The 20,486-nt window shown below is 40.4% G+C and overlaps 1 protein-coding gene across 6 annotated transcripts in view; it reads right to left on the bottom strand.

Moving 5' to 3' along the window:
* JPH1 (junctophilin 1) overlaps window positions 1-17,817 on the bottom strand; it is an 84,178-nt gene extending 66,361 nt beyond the window's left edge. For all 6 annotated transcript variants that reach the window (XM_072330629.1, XM_072330630.1, XM_072330628.1 and 3 more), the window contains exons 1-2: window positions 17,335-17,817; window positions 9,647-10,403 (exon numbers count right to left, since the gene is read on the bottom strand). In XM_072330629.1, coding sequence (XP_072186730.1) covers window positions 9,647-10,403; window positions 17,335-17,713 — 1,136 coding nt within the window. In that variant the 5' untranslated portion in view covers window positions 17,714-17,817. The remainder of the gene's footprint in view (window positions 1-9,646; window positions 10,404-17,334) is intronic.
* Between the last annotated feature and the right edge of the window lie 2,669 nt (window positions 17,818-20,486).

The raw sequence follows: 20,486 nt of genomic DNA, 5'->3' as shown, positions 1-20,486 counted from the left end.
ATCTCTCACAACTTCATTAACAGACCTCAAGACCACTTAAGCAGTATTTCAATCATCACAGATGCAAACAGCAGACAAATGGATGGTGATTTATATCTCAAAGCTGAACCTTAAGAGTGAACTGCTAAAAACCACCTAGAATATACGCTGATTAAATATATATATATATACATTAAAGAAAATATAATGTCAAATTTGGACAAACTCCTTCATAAACAATATAATTGTCATTCTTCCTCATCACTTTCTGCAATCACCATCCAGAGCCACAGCAGGGCTAAAAGCTAAATGCTTATCTGCTTCTCTAAACCCCCTATTAACAAAGGCTAACAGAAGCTGCACTAAGCAGTCAGTCCATCAGAAACTTATTACATTTACAGATATAGACTATGATAAGAAATTCTTCAGTATCTTTTCTTTATTACAGTAAGTACAGAAAATTATATTTGTATAGATTTTAATCATTAGCAGGATGAGAGTATTTTTTGCAGGAGTAACCTGAATTCTGAGCACACTCTAATGTTCATTTGTCCCATTTCAGTCTTTAAACAAAACCTTATTCTGAAAAAGGTATAAACCCCGCATTAGGAAAAAAATGAACAACAAAACAAAACACTTCACTGATCTGGCACCAGTTAGTGATGCCCTTTAGCCACCAAAGGAAGAAAGGATAGGACTTTTCAAAAGAAGCTATCAACAACTGTTTCAATATATCTATATAAATCAAACAACTGGAATATCAGAAAAGCTCACCAGCTTATCTGCTCTGTTGATATTTGTAGAACTGACAAATGCTATTCCCACCTTCTTTCTAACTCACAATTTCAAAAAAACCATGCTGCTTTCTGAATCAGAAAACAATGCTAATGACTGAAAATCTATGTGTGTATAATATTTATATAAACAGAATGTGTGCAATTATTGGATTTTTAGTAGAACCAAAATTAACATCTTGGTCAAGCTGTATTAAGGTAACAGCAGAACTCCGGACAGTAGACATAAGAAGAAGACATGCTAATGCTCCAAGTTCCACTCTATCTTCACAAAGCATTCTGACAGCTGGCATCTCCTTACTCAAACTATTAAATTTTGGCTTCCTTAGTATACCTGAAATACATTTTTTAATCTTATGGCTAGGCAGTGTGTACTTCGTCTTCTTCAAGATATTCCTAAGATGCTTATATAATTGATATCATAAATTTTAGAAAGGGAGCTTAAAAAGTGAGCTTGTGTTGAACTTACACACAGTAAGAGAGACAGTTCCTATGAAGTTATTGCACCTTTTGTCATAACTAAGATTTATTAATTTTACTCTTCCTGCGAATTTTCTAACAGTGACAGCCATAAAACCTAAGCTCAAAATAAGCAGCTATGAAGTACGTCCACATCAGCTAAAAGAGTGCCTTATCAGAAGGACATCTTTGAATTTTGCCTCTTTCCACATTTGCATTTTAAGTCCTTCTGCACAGCTTTTAGGGCTGACATATTCCCATACATTTTTCTTCTGAAATTACTTAAAAATTCAGAGAAAGAGAAGATGGCTGTAATGAATCACCCCAGAATCTGAAAGTGAGGTAAAAGTGGAAGCAGAAAACATTCTCTCCTTCATCTTACACAAGTCAGCAAACTGATGAGAGTGTAAAATGGAGGTGGTATGCTGCAGTAGTATGAGCAGTAAGGAAGCCTAAATGTCAGCCCACCAGACTCAGAGGGATAAAAGAGAAATATATGCCTTTCTTTTTATGCTTCCAGAAGACAAGAGAGAACTCCCATTTAACTGCTTTTGTATTAGAAACATAAGAAAATTCCCGATTTTCAAATACAATGTAGTAATACCATTACTTTCAATCAGTCTTTGTTTTTAAGGTACCAGGACTAAAATACAGCAATTTCCTTATCAGAAACTGTCTGGAGCCCACATGGAGGAACACAGGAAAAAGTAAAAGAATAGTTAAAAAACAAAATATAATACATACAAGTTTATATCAGCGTTTTAAGCAATGGGAAGGCCAGCCACTGGATATGCACAGAGTCTTGAGCTGAAAACCACTTACATTCATGAAACATCTGGGAAAAATGTGTCTACAGCTAAACAACAGGATCTGTGAATGGCAACGTTATACAACAGGAAACTTGCAGATCCCTCTTTAAAGAGGAATGAAGTTCAATTTAATTGTAAAAGTGAAGCGCAAGGCAGAACAATATCCCCTCATACATAAAGAGATAGGATTTGTGGTGAGCTCAGGAATGATGTAGTGCTGGGATGCTACATCTATACAGACCTGGGGAAACATCAAAGGGGAATGACAAGAATAGTCAACAGTTTACTCGAAATGATATAAATTTAAATGATTTTGAGAGAATACAAACTCATAGAGAAGAAATCTACTTCTACTAGAGATCAACTCTGCCACCTTGCACTTGAAAGCAGAGAACCACAGAATAATGAAGAGGCAAATAACAGTATCAGCAGAATAGTAATAAAAAAGGAAAATAATAATGAAGTAGTCAAAAGAAGGCAGATCGCGATATAGAAGTGTATACCAATGTTTGTTACGTGCATTAAAACAGAAAAAAAATGTATTAATTGCTAGAAAAAAAACAAAAAATGCATCAATGATAAATTAATATTCAAGAAAACAGCATCACTCAATGAATGACACCAGTTTTCATGGCATTATTTAGTTATTATTCAGAAGATATTCTATGAGATCAATACAAGGGTTACTAACTACATCATTTAAATGACTTTTGTTGTTGTTAACTGAAAAACATTCTACTGTACAGAATGTTACAGTTAAAAACTGCAAATTTCCTTATTTATTTGAAGAGCAAAGCTGAGAAATGTCTGTATTAATTGGTTTAGTCTTTGATCAAAACATCAAGTAAATTTCTGAAGCTTTCACTAGCACTACACCAGCCTTATGCATATAGACTAGAGAAGATATAAAATACCTTTGTTTATGAGTATGTTTTCTATACAATGAGTCTTGTGCCTTTACCCTGTTGATTGCATGAGACTGACCACTACAAACCATACAGATTTTATATTTTAAATGGAGATTTCTTTCAATCATAGAAATTCCCCTGAAAGTCAGTGGAGACAGATGTTGTTGGAGGCTTAGCTTTGTTACAACTGTGGTAATACACACAGATCAAAACTGAGATGCTGTGTACCTGACAAGAGTCACAGTAACAGCTCATCTAATTCTTTGTCCACCAACAAACAAACAAAATCAACAAAACAAAACTGTCTCTTACTACTATGTCTCAATACAATCAAAAACTCATTGGGTTTCCATATACATCTGCTAGACTACCACTGTATTATTCATCTCCTAAACCAAGTATTCTGAAAAATAAGCAAGAAATCCTTATCCATCTAAACAAAGAAGCATTTTTAAAAGTTTATATATTTTAAAAGCAAATGACACAGAACTTTTCCTTTCGTGCTTAGTTTAAGCAGTAGTGCAGCGTCAGCTTATGTCTTGAAAGAAAAGAACACTTTCAGCCTTAAACTATCAATCTCTAGATTTTAAGCAAGTTAGAAGAGTAACTGTGGGGTAACAAAATCTTTGTCTACTACAAGCTCATAGTGAGACCAATCATACTCCTGAACTGGCTGCACTTTACTTGCTGTTATAGAACTGTCCCTGAAGGTACTGAGAAATGCTTGTTTGCTTTCACACTAGAATCAGTGCAGGCCTTTCATTTTTATTTATTTATTTTTTTCTTTTAATATTCTTATTCAGACGTTTGGTTGTAAATAAGTGTACTTTGATATAGGCACTTTGATTTAAAATAAAAAAAAAAATTAAACACTTTAGGCTTTTAAAAATTTTGAGCTGAGTGTTAGCACAGTAATTTTATACATTTTCAGCCATGAAATCTTCCTGTATTAAATATTAAGAAAAGAAAGCAAATCTTAATAAAGAAGCTTATACAGTTTGTTCTTTCAAAGACATTGTTATTCATACCACAGCAAATAATGGAGAAATGGTCTAAAACTATATTCTTTTACCAGTGATCTGAGGGAAAACATGCCCCACTGAAGTCAGTGTTGTAACTCACAGGATCCAAAGAACACATAGTTTCTTCTAAAGGATGCAGAACTAACATGAAAATTACTACCCACTGTAGCTGAAGGCTTACTTAAGTTTTTTTTTGCATTCATCTTGTTACACAGAATTCGCTTCGCTGCACAACATTTTGTTACATTCAAATATACTGTGTAGTGAAGTGATTAAAACTAAATGTTTTGAACCTAAGCAACTTCATACAGCAAGCAGTTCTATATACAAACATTCAGTATTTGCTGGATCCCATGTCTCAACACAATGCTCATATTTCAGCTATAATAAGCAAAGCATCTCAAAGATGTGCAGGGCAATAGTCTTGCAAGTGTCCCCTTCAGTTTCTTAAGTAAAGCAAGCTCGGTAGAATTGGCCAAACCCACCACAGAAAGCTGTATGCCATGCACATTTTTCAGCACTGGCTGGGAGTTCTGGCAGCTGCAATCTAGTGTAAACACAAACTGTAGGATTCCACACACCTCATTGTAGTTTTTCCTGGAAATCAGTCTGTTAAGGTCAAGCTGAGAGCAGTGGTCAGGCAAGGCCTGAAGGAAGCAGCTACTGAGCAGTTCCTTCAAATAAATCCATCACATGCAGCACAGCATACCAAAAATTTACTCACAATTGAGATTATGAGAAAGCGAAGTGCTGCCCTACTGCCACCGCTATGTTCTGGGGCAGACAAGTGAGCAGCATGGTTCAAAGCAGGCTCTGCTCAATCTTTAAGCCCATGCTAAGCTGTCAGGCCCAGGCCTGGCTGGTGCACTGCCAGGACAGGCTCTCTAAATTATCCTCAGCACTGAAAATGTCACAAGACAGCTACCAGCTCCAGAAGGCCACTGTAACCCCATGCATAACTGAATCCAAAAGCATTATGCTGGGTCACAGCTCACAGGCCAGCCCTCCCACCCGACTGAGGCCACTCAGCAGCAGCCCCATAACACAAATCTGGCTGCCTGCAGCACAGAGTCAGACCCAGAGTTTCAGTAGTTTATACAGAAATATAAAGGCTGTACTTAAGCTGTAGCATCTGTGGACTTTGACTCAAACACATTAAAAATAAAATTGAGTAGTCTGAAAAAGCTGCTGTGAGAAGGAAATGGCTGCAGAAAAAGCAATGCTTAATCCCCCTTAGAAGTGATCCCTGACTGGATGCTTGCACTGTAATGCTATCTAAGCACATACAGCTAATTAACAAGGAGGAACTGCTCTATATTATTAGCTGCACATATTAATTTTACTGCTATCTTGATCTCAGGCCCTTTCACAGATGGTGGACACTGCCATTTTCCCAGACTGCAAGGTCTTTATTCTGAGTGATTTGTTTGTACTGTGCCTAACACAAAGGCACCATTATACCGGAATCAAACCTCAGGTGCTTACACAACCAACACTCCTGACAATGTAACTTTTCAGGTGGGCAAACAATCTTGCAGCATACTGTGACAATACAAATTATTAAATTATTCCAAAGAGTTTTGTTTTATAAGCTGAAAGATCAATGGAGCACAAAGAAAAGATCAACAAGGAAATATTTTATATCCGTTGATTTTTTTTTTTCTCCCTTTCTCTCCACTATTACTATCGTTCAACTCCTATTTCTTTTACTGTCATTTTATCTTGTCTTTTTTATGTACTTGCAAAGTTTCTTTTTCTCCAGAGAGACAATGCTAAAAGGAGAACTTCTAGTTGAGTGTTAGCTAGGAACAATCTGAAGGGAGAAAAGACTGGCTCTGAGCTTTGTTCTGAACCTGTAATACTGACTTTCCTAGAGAGAATCCGGCATATGAAAGACTGTCCATAAACATCATTCTATCTGGTTCCAGTGCTACATATTCAGTCACAGTATTCACACCTTTAAAAGCACCCAGAGATTCTCAGCATAAGAAAGGACAGCTTAAGGCATTTTCTTACTATAAAAGAAGTGTTGTAATATAATTCTGGTAGGCAAAAATAAAGTGAAAAGAAAATTCAGTCTCTCATACTGAACTGCCAGAGCTTACCTCTTATAAGTAAGAAACATAATGGGAATAAAAAGGAAGTTCAAAATCCTTTCAGTGAGAAGTATCTGGTATCTAATTTGTTTGTCTCCTGCTTTGGTGGACTTTTGGGGATTTTCAATATCTTCCAAAAGGTAAAGTACATATTTTAGCTCCTTTTATTTATTTATTTATTAGATGAAGAAAAATGAAGAAAAAAAGACCATTTAATATCTTAAAAGGAACAAATACCTACTGTACCTCTGTAATTCTTTAAAACCTAGGATTTTTGTATTTATGCCTCAATATTTTATCTTAAGTATAGTTACCAAAACTACAGTGTACAAACTAAACTCCCAGGTTGCACTATCACTCTAAAAACACTGTTATTCACTGCTAACATATAACTAGTTTTGGATAGAGATCTGTGTAGCAGAGGCTTGTAATTTTTTGCCTGATACACCAGTTTTCCATACACTGCACATTCTTATACAGCTTCCTCTTCTGTCTTTTGAGAAACACTGCTGCTGTAACTAAACACTTCAGTACAGATACCTCAAAATCCCAAAGGCTGAGTCAAGAGAGCCACTGTAAATTCAGGCTTGGAGAAGCTACATTTAATCCAACTTTTAGATCTTTACTCATACACCAAACTGTCATGATTGATAAAGGGTGACTACACAGATTATTAAGGACTTCTTGATATAGAAGGGCATCAAGAATATAAAGCAAAACAGTGGCTGGTCTTGCTGATGACCGCGTGGACATCTGCAACAGGTCAAACTATCAGCCAAACCTGACACGATCAGCAGGCAACTATGAAGAGGAGTATGGTTTCATTTGGCTCAGCAAACATTTAGGGAATGAACAGTACAGGAGCAAGAGCAGACAACCTGAAAGGAAGGTGTCTGACTACAGAGAGATGGGGTTTCTAGCTGTTTGGAATAGAAAACCGTGTGTGTGTGTGTCAGAGGAAAGGTGTATGTAGAATGATCTTCTACAGTGGAAATCTACAGTGAGTCAGAATGCATTGCTGCTGACATCCATCAGTCACGTTATACACACAGAAAGTTTTAAAGGCCAAATGGGTAGAAACATCTCTGTATTATATGTTAGAGAAATGAAAGCGAGGCACTCCCAGATTTCTCCCTCTCCATCCAACCCATAATACCGATCATTAGGAATCAGACAAGACAACCATTATCTAAGACACTGCAGGAAAATTACTATCTGAGAGATGGGTGCAGCTGAAGTCTCTTCCTAATCTCTGTTCACCTAAGTATAGGAAAGTAATTGCTCAATTCCCACCACTGTGCTTCCAGCACAGTGAGATTTTGCAGAAGTTATGTTTGCAGAAATTTCCCAGGGGCAATATTCTGCATCAGTAATAGGGTAATCTCACCGTAAATCAAAGGTATTTCATTTTTGTCAACTAGACAGCAACAGTTATCAGTTAGTAATCACAAATCAATAGTGAACATCAAGTTTCCAGATGACAGAAGCAAGTTTTCTCATTCTGAAACAGGACTAATCCAGTCAGTCTGGAATGCTCTTCTAGAAACTCTTCCAGATGATCTGACTCTTGGATAGTCAGTACTATTGACTCTGCCAGCATGCCAGTCCCTTAGTTCACATAATGCCATGGACTTGCTCCCAGTTGTTGATCCTAAAGGGAATTCTGAAAACTCGAGAGATGGGAAGCATCACGTCTTCCCTACTACATGAATCCCATATGCACTCACAAGAGAAGTTTATGTAACATTTATGCTTGATGTTGTCTGATTAGGTGTCAGGCCTCTTTGCCTTTGACTCTGTGCCAGTACAATCAAGGGCTGCTAGAAGACAGGAAACTTGTATCTGCAACCTTGATATCAGTACAGGTAGTCATGGGACTGTGTCTGACAGATTCTCAACTGAAAAAAACAAAGGAGCAGGCCATGGTCACAGGTGCACTACTATAGATGACTTCTGTTTTCCTGCTTTCAAGGACTTCTTTTCAGTAAATAAACACTATTTTCATAGATAGCTCCAAAGAAGAAGCAACTTGAGAAGGAGGAGCAGCAAACAAAAAACTTTAGAGACATATCTCTTCCTAAGGAGGAAACGCATACATTGCACCTTGTATCTTAAGGATCTCAGACCATAGTTTTGTTAACATCTTTATATTGACTCAAAGTGGTGATTACCCTATCCAGACATTCTGCCACTCATTTTTGAGAACTAGGGCTTACATACTGACAAAACATGAATGGGATCCAGGAACTTCTTAAAGTTAGCTATCATGGCTCTGCTTCACTAATGTGGTATGCTGTCATATAATGCCTTACATGTATTTATAGAAGCAGTAGAGTATATGCTACTCTCTAGTTACTTTGGTCCCCAGTGCTCATAAAACTTCTTGAACAGTACACTAAATTCTTCATATTTATTTCTCAACTACTTTTTGCTATGAGCCATCCATGTATTTCAGCTTTTCCACATATGTAGTTTTCAGTCTTTTCTGTATTCTTGACAACTGTCAGAAAAAGGAGAGTCACTGAACATACACTACTGACCATACTAAATCAGGAATCAGTTGTTCAGCTGTAAGTGTAATATGACAGCCTCTTTCTAAAATAGCAGGAAGATTTTCTTTCATGCACATTTCTGGGTTCTTTTTTTGGTCCACAGCATATTTCAAGAAAAGTCTGCCTGAGGAAACAGACCAAAACCAACAACAGAGAAACTGCCACAGAAACTTATCTGAAGGCATTAAAAATTAAATAGCTTCATAAAGAGCTCCAAGTCTCTATAGTAAAACCTATTAACACTGTCTAGACTGATCTAATTCATAACAATTCCATTTCAGATAACTGTTTGGTTGTTAGTTAGGAGCTGAAAGTGGAAGTGACTTTTCCCTAATCCTAATCATACTCTTCCACTCGATGGTGGGGAGAAGTCCACTGTTATTTGAAGTGGTGGTCACAAAAGCCAGATGAATTCACACTGCAGGAGAGCTATGCCTCAGAGCTAAAGAAATCTCATACAAACCTTTTCAGCAGATACTCTTCTGGCAACTGAATCAACAGCCTCTAAGCACAAAAGCCTCAACCATTATTCTTACACTGTTTGCACCACACTCCCTCAGATAACTCTTGCATGTTAAGATCCCCAGTGGAAAATGCACAATTTCAGACTCTCAGATGGTTCCCCAGAAGTTATCAACACAGTAAGCATAACTGGAAGACGTTTATGGGAAGATATAATTTTGTCACTTCACATTCCCCACATAATTTCATATATTTCCTTAGCAGTTTCATGTTCCATGCAGTAAGGACATACTGCAGCAGCTCTTGACTTAAGGCAGAAATGTATGAACCAGGAAATTTACTTTTATGATATATTACAGAACATACATGAATAGCTATAGTCAAGTAAGTTGAGATTCTAAGTTTTATATGTCTAATTTAAGTAAAGCCAATAGGTAACCATCTGAAACTGAAAGACAACATTTAAACACTTGCACTTCTGAATACTTTGTCAACAGTAAGAGCTCACTTTTTTTTTTTTTCCTGAGAAATCAATGACAAGCAAATATATTTTGCAGTAACATACCTTGAAGTTGCAATTTCCACTTTCGTTCTTGCCATGGCAGCCGCTCGCTGTGCACCCTCTATTGCTCTATCCACCTTTTCTCTAGTTTTTGTGTTTCGTATTGGTATAAGTTGCTTTCTTATTCCACGAACCAAAACATTATTTTTATATTTTCCTTCTTCTTTGGTGCCATCTGGAAACATGGTACATCCATATCCGTGCCTCCTGTTATTTAGCCATTCTCCTTCATATTTCATGCCATTTGAACGCTCACTAACACCAAAACCACTGCGCTTGTCATTCTTCCATTCACCCATATAGGTTTCTGTCGTGGTGGCATCAACGTGGTCTTCCATAGGACAATAATCACAGTCACCGTCTCCAAAACTAATTGTAGAGTTGGCATCACTGGAACTAATTCTGCTCATAGCAGCATCACTCCTGACAGAGCTCCGTTTGCTAGATATCGAGGACCTAGATTCAGATTTTCTAAGTTTTATACTACCAAGAAGGGATCCTCTTCTGAATAAGCCTCCTTTTTTCTTAATTCCCATGGCTTCTGCTTCACTGTGAAAATTGAGCACAAATCCTCCTCTTGTTCCAGCCGGACTGTCTGAAGTGATGTCATGCAGAACGGTGCCATTGCTCTGCTCACTTCGAAGTGAAGCTAGAGATGTTCGTAGAGGTGAACGGATCACAGTTGCCATGCCATAGGGTACACTCTGACGTACACCATATCCGTGTCGCATTCCTCCTGTCCATTGTCCCTGGTATGTACCTTTTAAAGTAATTAGCAGAAATTAAATTTAGGAAGTTGTAGAAGACCTACCAGTCTACATTCAATATGCTGCCAACAACACGACACTGTTAAGTCTGCTTTTGAAAACCAGAAACAGAAGAAAAAAATTACAGCACATGGCACTACATAAAATATTTTTTTGTTACTTATTTTTTCATAAATCATTTTTCACTTTACCAGAGCCCTTGCTTTCCAAGCTGCAGTAGTTTATTTTGACAACTAAAACACAGTAGCTATCATCATATGTATTTTTTGAACAGTGCTGCCCATGGAAGAAATTTCAAAAGAAATCTGAAAGGCAGAACTCCCTCAGTGTTTTTTTAAAGTGATCAATGAAGAAGAGAGAGAAGGGTGGAGGGAAAGAAAGCAGGGAGGAAGCAGAACACTTGGGCTCTTGCCTCCAGCTGCTCATAAAGAGAGCTAGTGGAATGAGTAAACATCCTGTTTTTTTTTGTTTTTATGACAACTGCAAACCTCACCACTGGGACATATTCAACAACCCACCAAATTGTTTTCATCCCAAGGACTACCTAAAGACTGCTGTTACAAAGCCCTACTGTACAATCAAATATTTTAAAAAGATTTTGGATGTACTTGAATGGAAGTAAAGGATAAAACCCTACAAACAAAACCTCTGTATATATTGCTTTCTACGAACATTTATTTGTATACTCAATATCACAGACAAACTACACTAGCTACCTAAGATATTGGCAGTATAAAGCAAGCTACACTTTACTCTAGCTATCTTTTCTGAAGGACGAGTCACAGGAAAACAGCAGACTACCTTCACTGCCACCTCATCTGTTGAGTAATTCCCAGAAGAGTAGGTCCTTTGCTTGAGAAGAAGCTGAACATGGGTTTAAAGATAAAAAAAAAAATAAAAATATTCAAGCTATTTGACAGTTATCAAAAATACAAAAGGCTGATGTGACATATAAAAATACAGTCAGACTATTTTTCTATTTACATTCTGCAGTATGTTGTGACAGAAATCAGAAATGCGAAAGATTTTCTACTCTTTGCCTTCCATTTGCGCTGCAGTACATACAGAAGACGAGGCAGTAATAGACAGAGTATGACACACCACCCTATCTATAACTACATTCCATTGTTTATACTGTGACCATAATTATTTTTGAGTATTTTTTCAAAAAGCAGTACGAAGAAGAGCAACACGGTATTTGGTATGAGAAGACATGTTTATCTGTGTACAGGCAAAGCTGTATCTGAGCCAAGAAACAGCATTATCATCAGATTACTGTTTCAGACAATTTTATTTCTTGTACTCTCAACAAGCATTTTCATTTTGATAAGACACACTCCCAGGCACATTTTGACAAGACACACTCCCATGCCTGGGCTCTGAAAGCCAAAGGATGGTGTGTGAGGTGCCTCAAATCTGGCAAAAAGAAGATAGTTGCTTTCTAAGATCATTTCATTCTAATCCCTATGAAATTTCTTTAAGACAGGCAAAAAAATGAGGTTTCTCATCCACCTACTATTTCTTTTAAAAGCTATTTTGACTCTGAATATTCATACAGAAGTATGAATAAGCTCTCCCTAAAATATCTTTGAGTTCATTCTGCTTTAACTGAGTACATATTAAAAATCATTCTTCAGAGAACTAAGGATCAAACATCAAATTCCATGACTGAATAAAGTTCAGTAAACATATTTGTGAAATACCTAGAGTTCCAGATGTAGCTCAAAGATTCAATTGCTTTGATATTCAATCTCCTTTGTATAAGCACGGTTATAAGCACAGTATTTTGGCTGTGCTGATGTCAATTATCTATCAATTACTGTTTTACTGTATTGCCTCTCTTTGGCTAAGCTGCATTTCAACGTTAACATGCAATTACGTTCACATTTGTGCCATTTCTTCCTTATATAATACAAAATAGGTTCAAGAAATTCTACTAAGTGCTAAATTCTACTCAGATTTTTGTTTTAACAGATGGCTGCTGACACAAACCAACAACTTTCTTCATTTCTTTGTCATACTCTGTATCCTGGATACCTACTGCTGTGTTGCTTGTAAGGGTGCTCAATCTAGAAACATGATTATTTTAAAAAACCCAGCATATGGAGAAGAACAAATAGACATGAGCACAAAACACCAATATGGCATATCCTGAAAATACTGCAAGAATACAGACATATAGTAGTTTTTTTTTCTTAATTAAACAGACATTTCACAGAGATATATTAATTTTTTTATGAGCATAAATGACTACATTTTGTCCTTAATTATAACTGGAAAAGCCCTACTATTGTAATGACATGATGAAGCTAAGAATCTGGCAAGGTACACTGCACTGCTACATGCAACAATCCAGTATTCTGCATCAGTTCGTTAATTTCATTTGAAAATAATAAATCCAATTCTAATTGTGATTATACCCCAGAATTACATTACAACAGTATAACAGAGCCTCGTCACGTTGCTATTTGAGCGTCTGATTCAAAGCAGAGAGAATCTTTTCCAGCACAGAATTTTATAGAAATAGAAATGGCCTGCCCATGCTGTATTTTTTCTCACTAATATTTTGACTTGAAAATACAGAAAGCTCAAAAATATTTAATGAAATTATGACTCACACTTTTCCCTGCTCCTTAGACAGAAGTGGTTACTGTTGCCCAAAAGGGTATTAAAATGAGGACAACTGATGTGCTGTTGTTTGCTTGTCAGATTTTTCTTTCTGCTAGGCCAATAAAATCAATGTCAGTTTCTTCTAAAGAGAAAAGAGCAAATGAGGCAATGGAATATTTATAGTGATCTGGTTCTTGGAAGATATTTAGTTGGAATTTTATGCAGTCTTGCAGGCCACAAGGATTTTTTTTTAATACAATTAATTCGTAAAAGAAAATATTTTGATACTAGTGCTAGAAAGCTGATGCTTTCCTTGATTTTTTTTAACTTAAATGTTAAAGAAAAGACCTTTTAATGGTACATAGAGGACAGTTTACAGAATACAAATGCAGCAGACCTGTAGAACCATAAAATGGCCTTGGTTGAAAAGGACCACAACGATCATCTATTTTCAAATCCCTGCTGCGTGCAGGGTCATCAACCACCAGACCAGGCTGCCCAGAGACACATTCAGCCTGGCCTTCAATGCCTCCAGCAATGGGGCATCCACAGCCTCCTTGGGCAACCTGTTCCAGTGCGTCACTACCCTCTGTATAAAAAACTTCCTAGAATGCAGACTTAAGTACTGTGATTTACCATATCAGACTATATCTGCATCATCTCGTTCATCAGAAGAAACTTTAGACATCCTTCCACAATTGAGGTATATGGTATAATACTGTAATACAATACTTAATGCTGTAATACAATAAAATGCTACAGCATACAGTATAAAACAAACAGCTGTTCTTACTAATAAAGATAGAAACATGGTATCTACCTGGCTCTATACATGGATATAAATATGAATGACAATACCAACACATCTTTTCTTGTTTCATTTTATACTATAATGCACTGTCTATAGCAGTTCCACTGAGGATCAATTTTTAAAATTTTAATTACCACTGTAATTACAGAGTTACTTTAAAACTGGTTTTGACCATATAACAATAATTTCACTCAGTTTCACTTTCTAAAAGCCATGCTCGGTGTTCGTTGTAACAAAAAACAACAACCGTTCAGCAACAGCTTCTACTGACTGTGGTGGCCCCAAAAAGGTGTTCATATTTTCAGCCTGAGAAGTAACAAAAAGTGTGCTTTTAAATGTTATTTTGTTGGCAAACTGCTCTAAGGTAGAATGTCATAACCTGTCTCCTTAGAGCTACATTGTGTCACCCTTCCCCAGACTCCCAATGTGTATCTTAGATTTGTTAATGTCATTGCCTACTTGTGGCTCAAATGCAAAACTGTGCTGTGTAAAATAGCATAGTGGCCACTGCACTAGGAACTGCTTGACCTACTAGTAACCTTTACATTCATCTTCTGTGGTTTAATAATTTAGGTGCCACCTCAGTGTTTTTACATGCTCTTCAGACTAAACGTTAGATAAACAATCGCCTAGAAAGCTGACTGCTTAGAAATCAATGAACACATGCACTGCTGATGGCCTTTTCTTCACATGCATTTGCCAGCGATGCCTACAGATCAACAACACAGGCTCCTACAGCAGGACTCCTGTTACTGCTACTGCTGGCAGGATCATAAGGTGCTAACTAATTTACACATACTGAAGGACCAAATTAGGCTGCAGTCCCTCTGTAAACAATTCTCAGGTAGGCTAGTGGATTCACACGGATACAATGAAATCAAGGCAGCCTGGAAGAGGCACAGAACTCCAGATCATTGTAGGCTGCAACCTGAAGGGTCACATGAAGGCCAAGCATAAGCATGCACAATAAACAGAGGACCACGATCTACATGTAATTCACAGTGTTTTTCTCAGTGTTCATACTCCTTTCCCCTTCCTCAACTTCAATTACTAATATCATCAAAGCAATGAGAAATATATTTTAAAAAATAATAATAGAAAAAGAAGAAAACACAACAGTAAAAAGGCTCATATTTAGTGAGTTTGAAAGCAAAGTTGCAATTTGCATAGTAAAAAACACAATTTTCCAATGCCAGTATTCTCAGAACTAGCTTTCCTGTAATTATTTCACAGTGTGTTAAAGACACGTGTGTAAATCTGATTGCCTTCTAAAAGCATTTCAGACATTCTTCTAGTGTGTGTATATGGCCACTGTACCCAGAGCATGAAAACAAAGATCCATCTGCAGTCATCTGACATATTGCCTGGCTTCATTCACAAATGCTTCCATTACAATCAGAGGGATTCACACCTTCCGTCCACATGAATCAAGATGTCTAGAAGACTGGGACCTTGCTAACAGATTTCAGTTAATAAACGTAAATAATTTACAGAGGAAGCTGTACATACCAAGTGCTGTTTCAGACAAGGGGCCTCCTGTTGGTTTAAAGCCTAAAAACTTACAGAATTTACCACCGAATTATCAGTATTATACTGCAACGAAAAGTATCCACAAGAAGTCTAAAGACGGAGATACCAGAAACTTCAGTTTGTGAAACTCAGTAGCAATTTACTTTTCTGGAGAGCAAAACCAACCAAACAGCAACAACAACCAAACAAACAAAATTATGGCCACTAAGAATTCAGTTTCTGAGTTGCAAGACATAGTAATTCTGAACAAATTTCGAAGTCTATTGTGCCTCAAAAGTGAAACTGAAATTCTATCTATGTGGGTTTGGTGAGGCTCTCAAATCCTCAAGACAATAACCAAGCTGAGTGCTCATCAGAGCTTTCCACATAGAAAACTGTTTCTACGTAGTTACAAATATGCACAGTCAAGGGGATTAGAAGAGTCTGGAGTACAAAAACCATAACACTGCGTTCTCTCATGGAAATGAATCTCACCCAATTCACTACACCCTGTATATCAGAAGGAGCAGAAGGGGAAAGGATTCCATCCGTAAACACCTTCTGCATAACACAAAATCACCCATTCTCTGATGTTATTTGTACAGTTCTATCACAAATCTCTTAACAAAACTCCCTAAAGAATCCAGCAACAGCATCATTCAACAGATCTGATACACAGGCTGGTCCTTTAGTCTCATCTTTATGAAGTTACAACGTACCACTAATTTTGATAAGTTCTATTTCTTGCACATTACACATGCAGCTTGCTCAACACTGCAGCAAGCAGCCTTTCCATTAAAAAACAAAGCACATCTCCAATCCTAAAACTGAGATCAGCTCTTTCCTTTACAATGGGACAAATCAATCACAAAACAGCTCGGGTTGGAAGGGACCTTAAAGATCACCCAGTCCCAACCCCCATGCCACAGGCAGGGAGGGATGCCACCACCAGATCAAGCTGAAGAGCAGTTCCATGCAGGTTGAGGTGGCACTTCCACTGATGCTGATAATGTTACAGCAGCAGACGGCTATGTTAAAAACAATGGGATTACTTCTGCACACAGCACATGAAAGAACACAGGTGTGGTAAGATGAGGTGGAACTAACCCATCAAGTGAGCTGAGTCCTTAGTGGCCCTACTGAGCCTGGGTTCTAAAAACACTGCTGAAACGGTGTGGGGTGCCTGGACCTACTGCACATGGCTGTCTTCCTGTGGTGAGCACATGGTGCATGGACTGATTTCATCCATCAGCCTTGATGTGTTTCAAACTGCACCTCATTTTAGCACAGTGCAAGTCATTGCACGGAGGTGCAGCTAAGTTTCACTCATGTCCGGAACATTGAGTATCCACTTCTCTACAGTTGAGTTTATGAGTGCAAACCAGCGTACAGAACACGGTGACACGGAATGAGGCTCTGCTCTTAAGTTTACAGTATTTTACCACGGTAACAGTGGCAAGAGTCACAGAATCACAGCACATCCAGACTTGGACAGTCTGAGTCCAACTCCCGTCTCCTCACAGCAGCAACCAATTCAATATCCCCTTCCAAGCACTCCGGCCGCGGCCACCGCACTGGGCAACCCGTTCCACGCTCACCACCCCCCGATGAACAGCCTTTCCCTAACCCCAGCGCGACTCTCTCCGAGGCCCCAGGCGCAAGGAGCCCTCTCCCGAACCGCGGCAGGCCCGGTTTGCTCTGCGGGGAGCTGCCCCGCCACGTAAAGCCGCGGGCTGACTACGGTTAGCCCGGGCTGGGAGACCGCGATAAGCCGGGAGCGCCGCGCGGCCGAGCCCCGGAGCGGCCGTTAACGCCCAGCGGTGCGGAGCCGGGCACCTGTGGCGCCCCGTGCGCTGAGGAATGCCCACGGCCCGAGGCCCGGTGTCGGTCGGGGTCGGGCCCTGCCCGCCGAACGCGCGCCCACGCAGGCGCGCCCCCTCTCTCCCCCCACCGCCGTCGCTGCCGCGCGCGGGGCGCCCCCCGCCGGCGCCCACCTCCGTCGCCGTAGGTCTCGACGCCGTAGCCGTCCTGCAGCCCGTTGCTCCAGGTGCCCTCGTAGCGGGCCGGCGTGCTGAGGCTCTGCCGCACGCCGTAGCGCCCCTTGAAGCCGTGCGACCACTCGCCGCGGTACATCCACCTGCCCTTCGTCTCCACGCCCAGCCCGTGCCGCTTGCCCTGCGCCCAGTAGCCCAGGTAGGTGTTGCCGCTGGGCCAGGTGTAGCCGCCCGCCACCTCGAAGCCGTGCGACCAGGAGCCGGCGTACTCGCCCTGCCCCTTGGGCCCGGTACAGATGCCGTGCCCGTGGGCTTTGCCGTCCTCCCAGCCGCCGCAGTAGGTGCCGCCATCGTCGAAGTCGAACCGGCCGCCCGTCATCCAGGGCAGCGGGGCGAGCGCGGCGCCGCCGCCGCCGCCTCCCACCCGCCCGCCTGCCTGCCGCCCGGCCCCGCCGCTCCCCGCGACTGCGAGCGCTCCGCCGCCGCCCGCCCGCGCCCAGCTCGGCCCAACCCAGCCCAGCCCAGCCGCAGCCCGGCGGCGGCAGCGAGCGGTGCCCGCCCCCCGCTCCTCCCCGTCCGCCCCTCCCCGCCCCCCGGCCGCCGCCGCCGCCCCCGGGAGCGGGCGAGGGAGGTCGCCCCCGTAAGGTGTCTCCCGGGCCGAGGCGGCGTGCGGGGGGTCCGGACGCTGAGCTCCTGAGGGTGCTGCGAGCGAACGCAGCCTGTGAGGGAAAGTGCTCACAGGTGGGACTGAAATGTATCGATCTTCGGGCTCTAATGCTGGTTTTAAGTTAAGGTCTCAGGTGCTGAGCTGTGCTTTGTCCACGTCCTCAATCACATCCCAGTCCCGCTGTCCAAAAGGGGCACATGGCCGCAGAAACTCAAGCCTCGAGAGCTGCGTGAACGCCTTCCAAGAACGGCGCTGGGAACTCGGTACAGAATCTCACGTTGTGCCCCAGCTCCACGGCCGCTGGGTGACTGAATGGCGTTAAACCCTGCCAAGTCTTCCTCTGCTAGGTATTTGATATTTGATAATCAGATAAAAATACGGGGGTGAATGACAGGAGAAACAAAAGAGCATAGAACTAGTGGAGGAGGAACTGAAAGGTATTGTTGTCCTTGGGCATTTCTTCTGAAGTCTGGGCTTTGTGTGTATTTGCAGCCGTACACCAAGACGGAAAGAAAATCTGAAAGCAAATGGTCCTTTTCAACGGGGATTTTGTAAAAAGTGTGAATCATACTTGCAAATCACAGGGAGTGGTGCTGTCTGGACACAGAAGAGTGGAGAAATGGCCAGAGTGATGTTAGCAGAAGTTCATAGGAATTACTGTTCAGGATAGAAACTGAACTACAGATGAAGAATTTCAGTATGTGAATGTTTGAGTGTGAACCATCAGAAGCTGGAAGCTGAGCTTCAGAAATCAATGCCAAATTCAGCTCAACAATAAGCAGTTTTGACTTAATTTGAAGGAAAATAATGTGGCATGTATTAAACATTCAATTTTAGCTGAGTACATTGCCGAGCTTTGTGCTTCACACCACACCATTCTGTGCACGTCTTTGTGCTCGTATGGGCAGTACCTGCTCTTCCCAGCAGCGTGATGAACACCATCACTGTGCCCTGTCCCACATCATCTCATTCGATCAAGCAGGGTGTATGCTGTGAAGCCCCAAAAGGGACTGCGGGCTTTCTTGTTCTGCTGGAAAATGAATAGATAGAAGTGTTTGTGCACACATATTTGCACGCATATGAAGAGAATAAGCCAAAATTGAAGAAATATGTCTTGTCCATGGGAGTATGGGGAAGTTTCATCACCCCTTTGTGCCCTGGGGATTTTGCTCTGTAGCTGTGGAATGTGGAAAACCAGGCAAGAATGTCCTGTCTGTCACAGACACCAGGCAGTCTTTCCTGCATCCTTAGGCAAGGCTATATAGTGAGCAGAGGTCTGAGACCTGTATGCAACGGGAGCTTTTGTGGAAAGCTGCTATTAGTGCTGGAGCAGAAGCCTGAAAAGTCGATAGTGTTGCTGAAGAAGATCAGTTCAGAGTCCTCTGGTTCTTTCCTGAGCTTATCAGGTTTTATGCCCTACATATCTCGCATTTCTCAGCCAAGGGAAAGATTGAAACAGTAGTGATCCCAGAGGAGCTTACCGCTTTCACTCTGCTTGTATTGATCCCTCTTTCCTATTTTCTTTCTTACGAAACAAGCCTTGTTGTGATTTAGCCTAGAGTCCCAGAAGACCAAGATGGTTTATTGTTGACTTTCAGTGTATTCCTGGACAGCTGCACAAGGACAGAGCTGGCACAGAGCAGGAGCAGAAGTGGGATGTTACAAAGAAGGTGCTGAAGCATTACACTCACAAAATGTCTATTAGTTCTTTGATTTACTCCCTTGATTTAAGCTACATAGAGTTAATATCAGATCATAGGAACCAATGAGACTGGATAGGCAGAGATGACCAATAGCAATTTTAGGAGGGAATTACATATGTTTTTCTGTTAGCACAAATGTATTGATGGGTCTTTAGGTGACTTACAAATGATCATAAAATGAATAGTAATTTTGCTTGTAGTTTATTTACTTATATTAATTTTAATGAGATTATCTTGTGTGATGATATTTGCATATGCAGAACATCAGCATCTAAGGACGTGTGTATGCAAAACCTGTGCTGCAGGGCTGTATTTAGAAACGTCCTCGATGCAGGGATGGTAGATGCAACAGGTGAAGGTATTAAACTCTAGCGATTTAATATTAACTAGATACAAAACTGCTGAGTTTAAACTATTAGTCTGATAGCTATCTGATGCATGAATAAAAATTAGGCACATTTATTCTTACTCTTAAAAGCCTGATTCAGCGGGGAATTACTCTAAGTACTTTAGTAATCCCATTTGCTTCAGTGGTACTGCACATGAGCTTTAAATTAAACATCTGTAAGATATTTGCTTTCAAATAAAGCAAAGCTCTCAAGAATGTTCTTAAGTGCTTTGCAGAACAGAGGCAGGATGCTGAACTGATGAGCTATACACATTATATGGGATGAGTCCACAACAGGACTGATGGGGGAGGCAGAAAGAAGCAGAGGTAGTAGAGAAGCTGCAAGGGAGGTATTTGAAAGGCATCCATATGAACAACAACAACATTTGTGCTT

This window comes from Excalfactoria chinensis, chromosome 2, assembly GCF_039878825.1.
Source record: "Excalfactoria chinensis isolate bCotChi1 chromosome 2, bCotChi1.hap2, whole genome shotgun sequence".
NCBI classification, from domain to species: domain Eukaryota; kingdom Metazoa; phylum Chordata; class Aves; order Galliformes; family Phasianidae; genus Excalfactoria; species Excalfactoria chinensis.
This window is presented reverse-complemented; position numbering and strand designations above follow the sequence as displayed.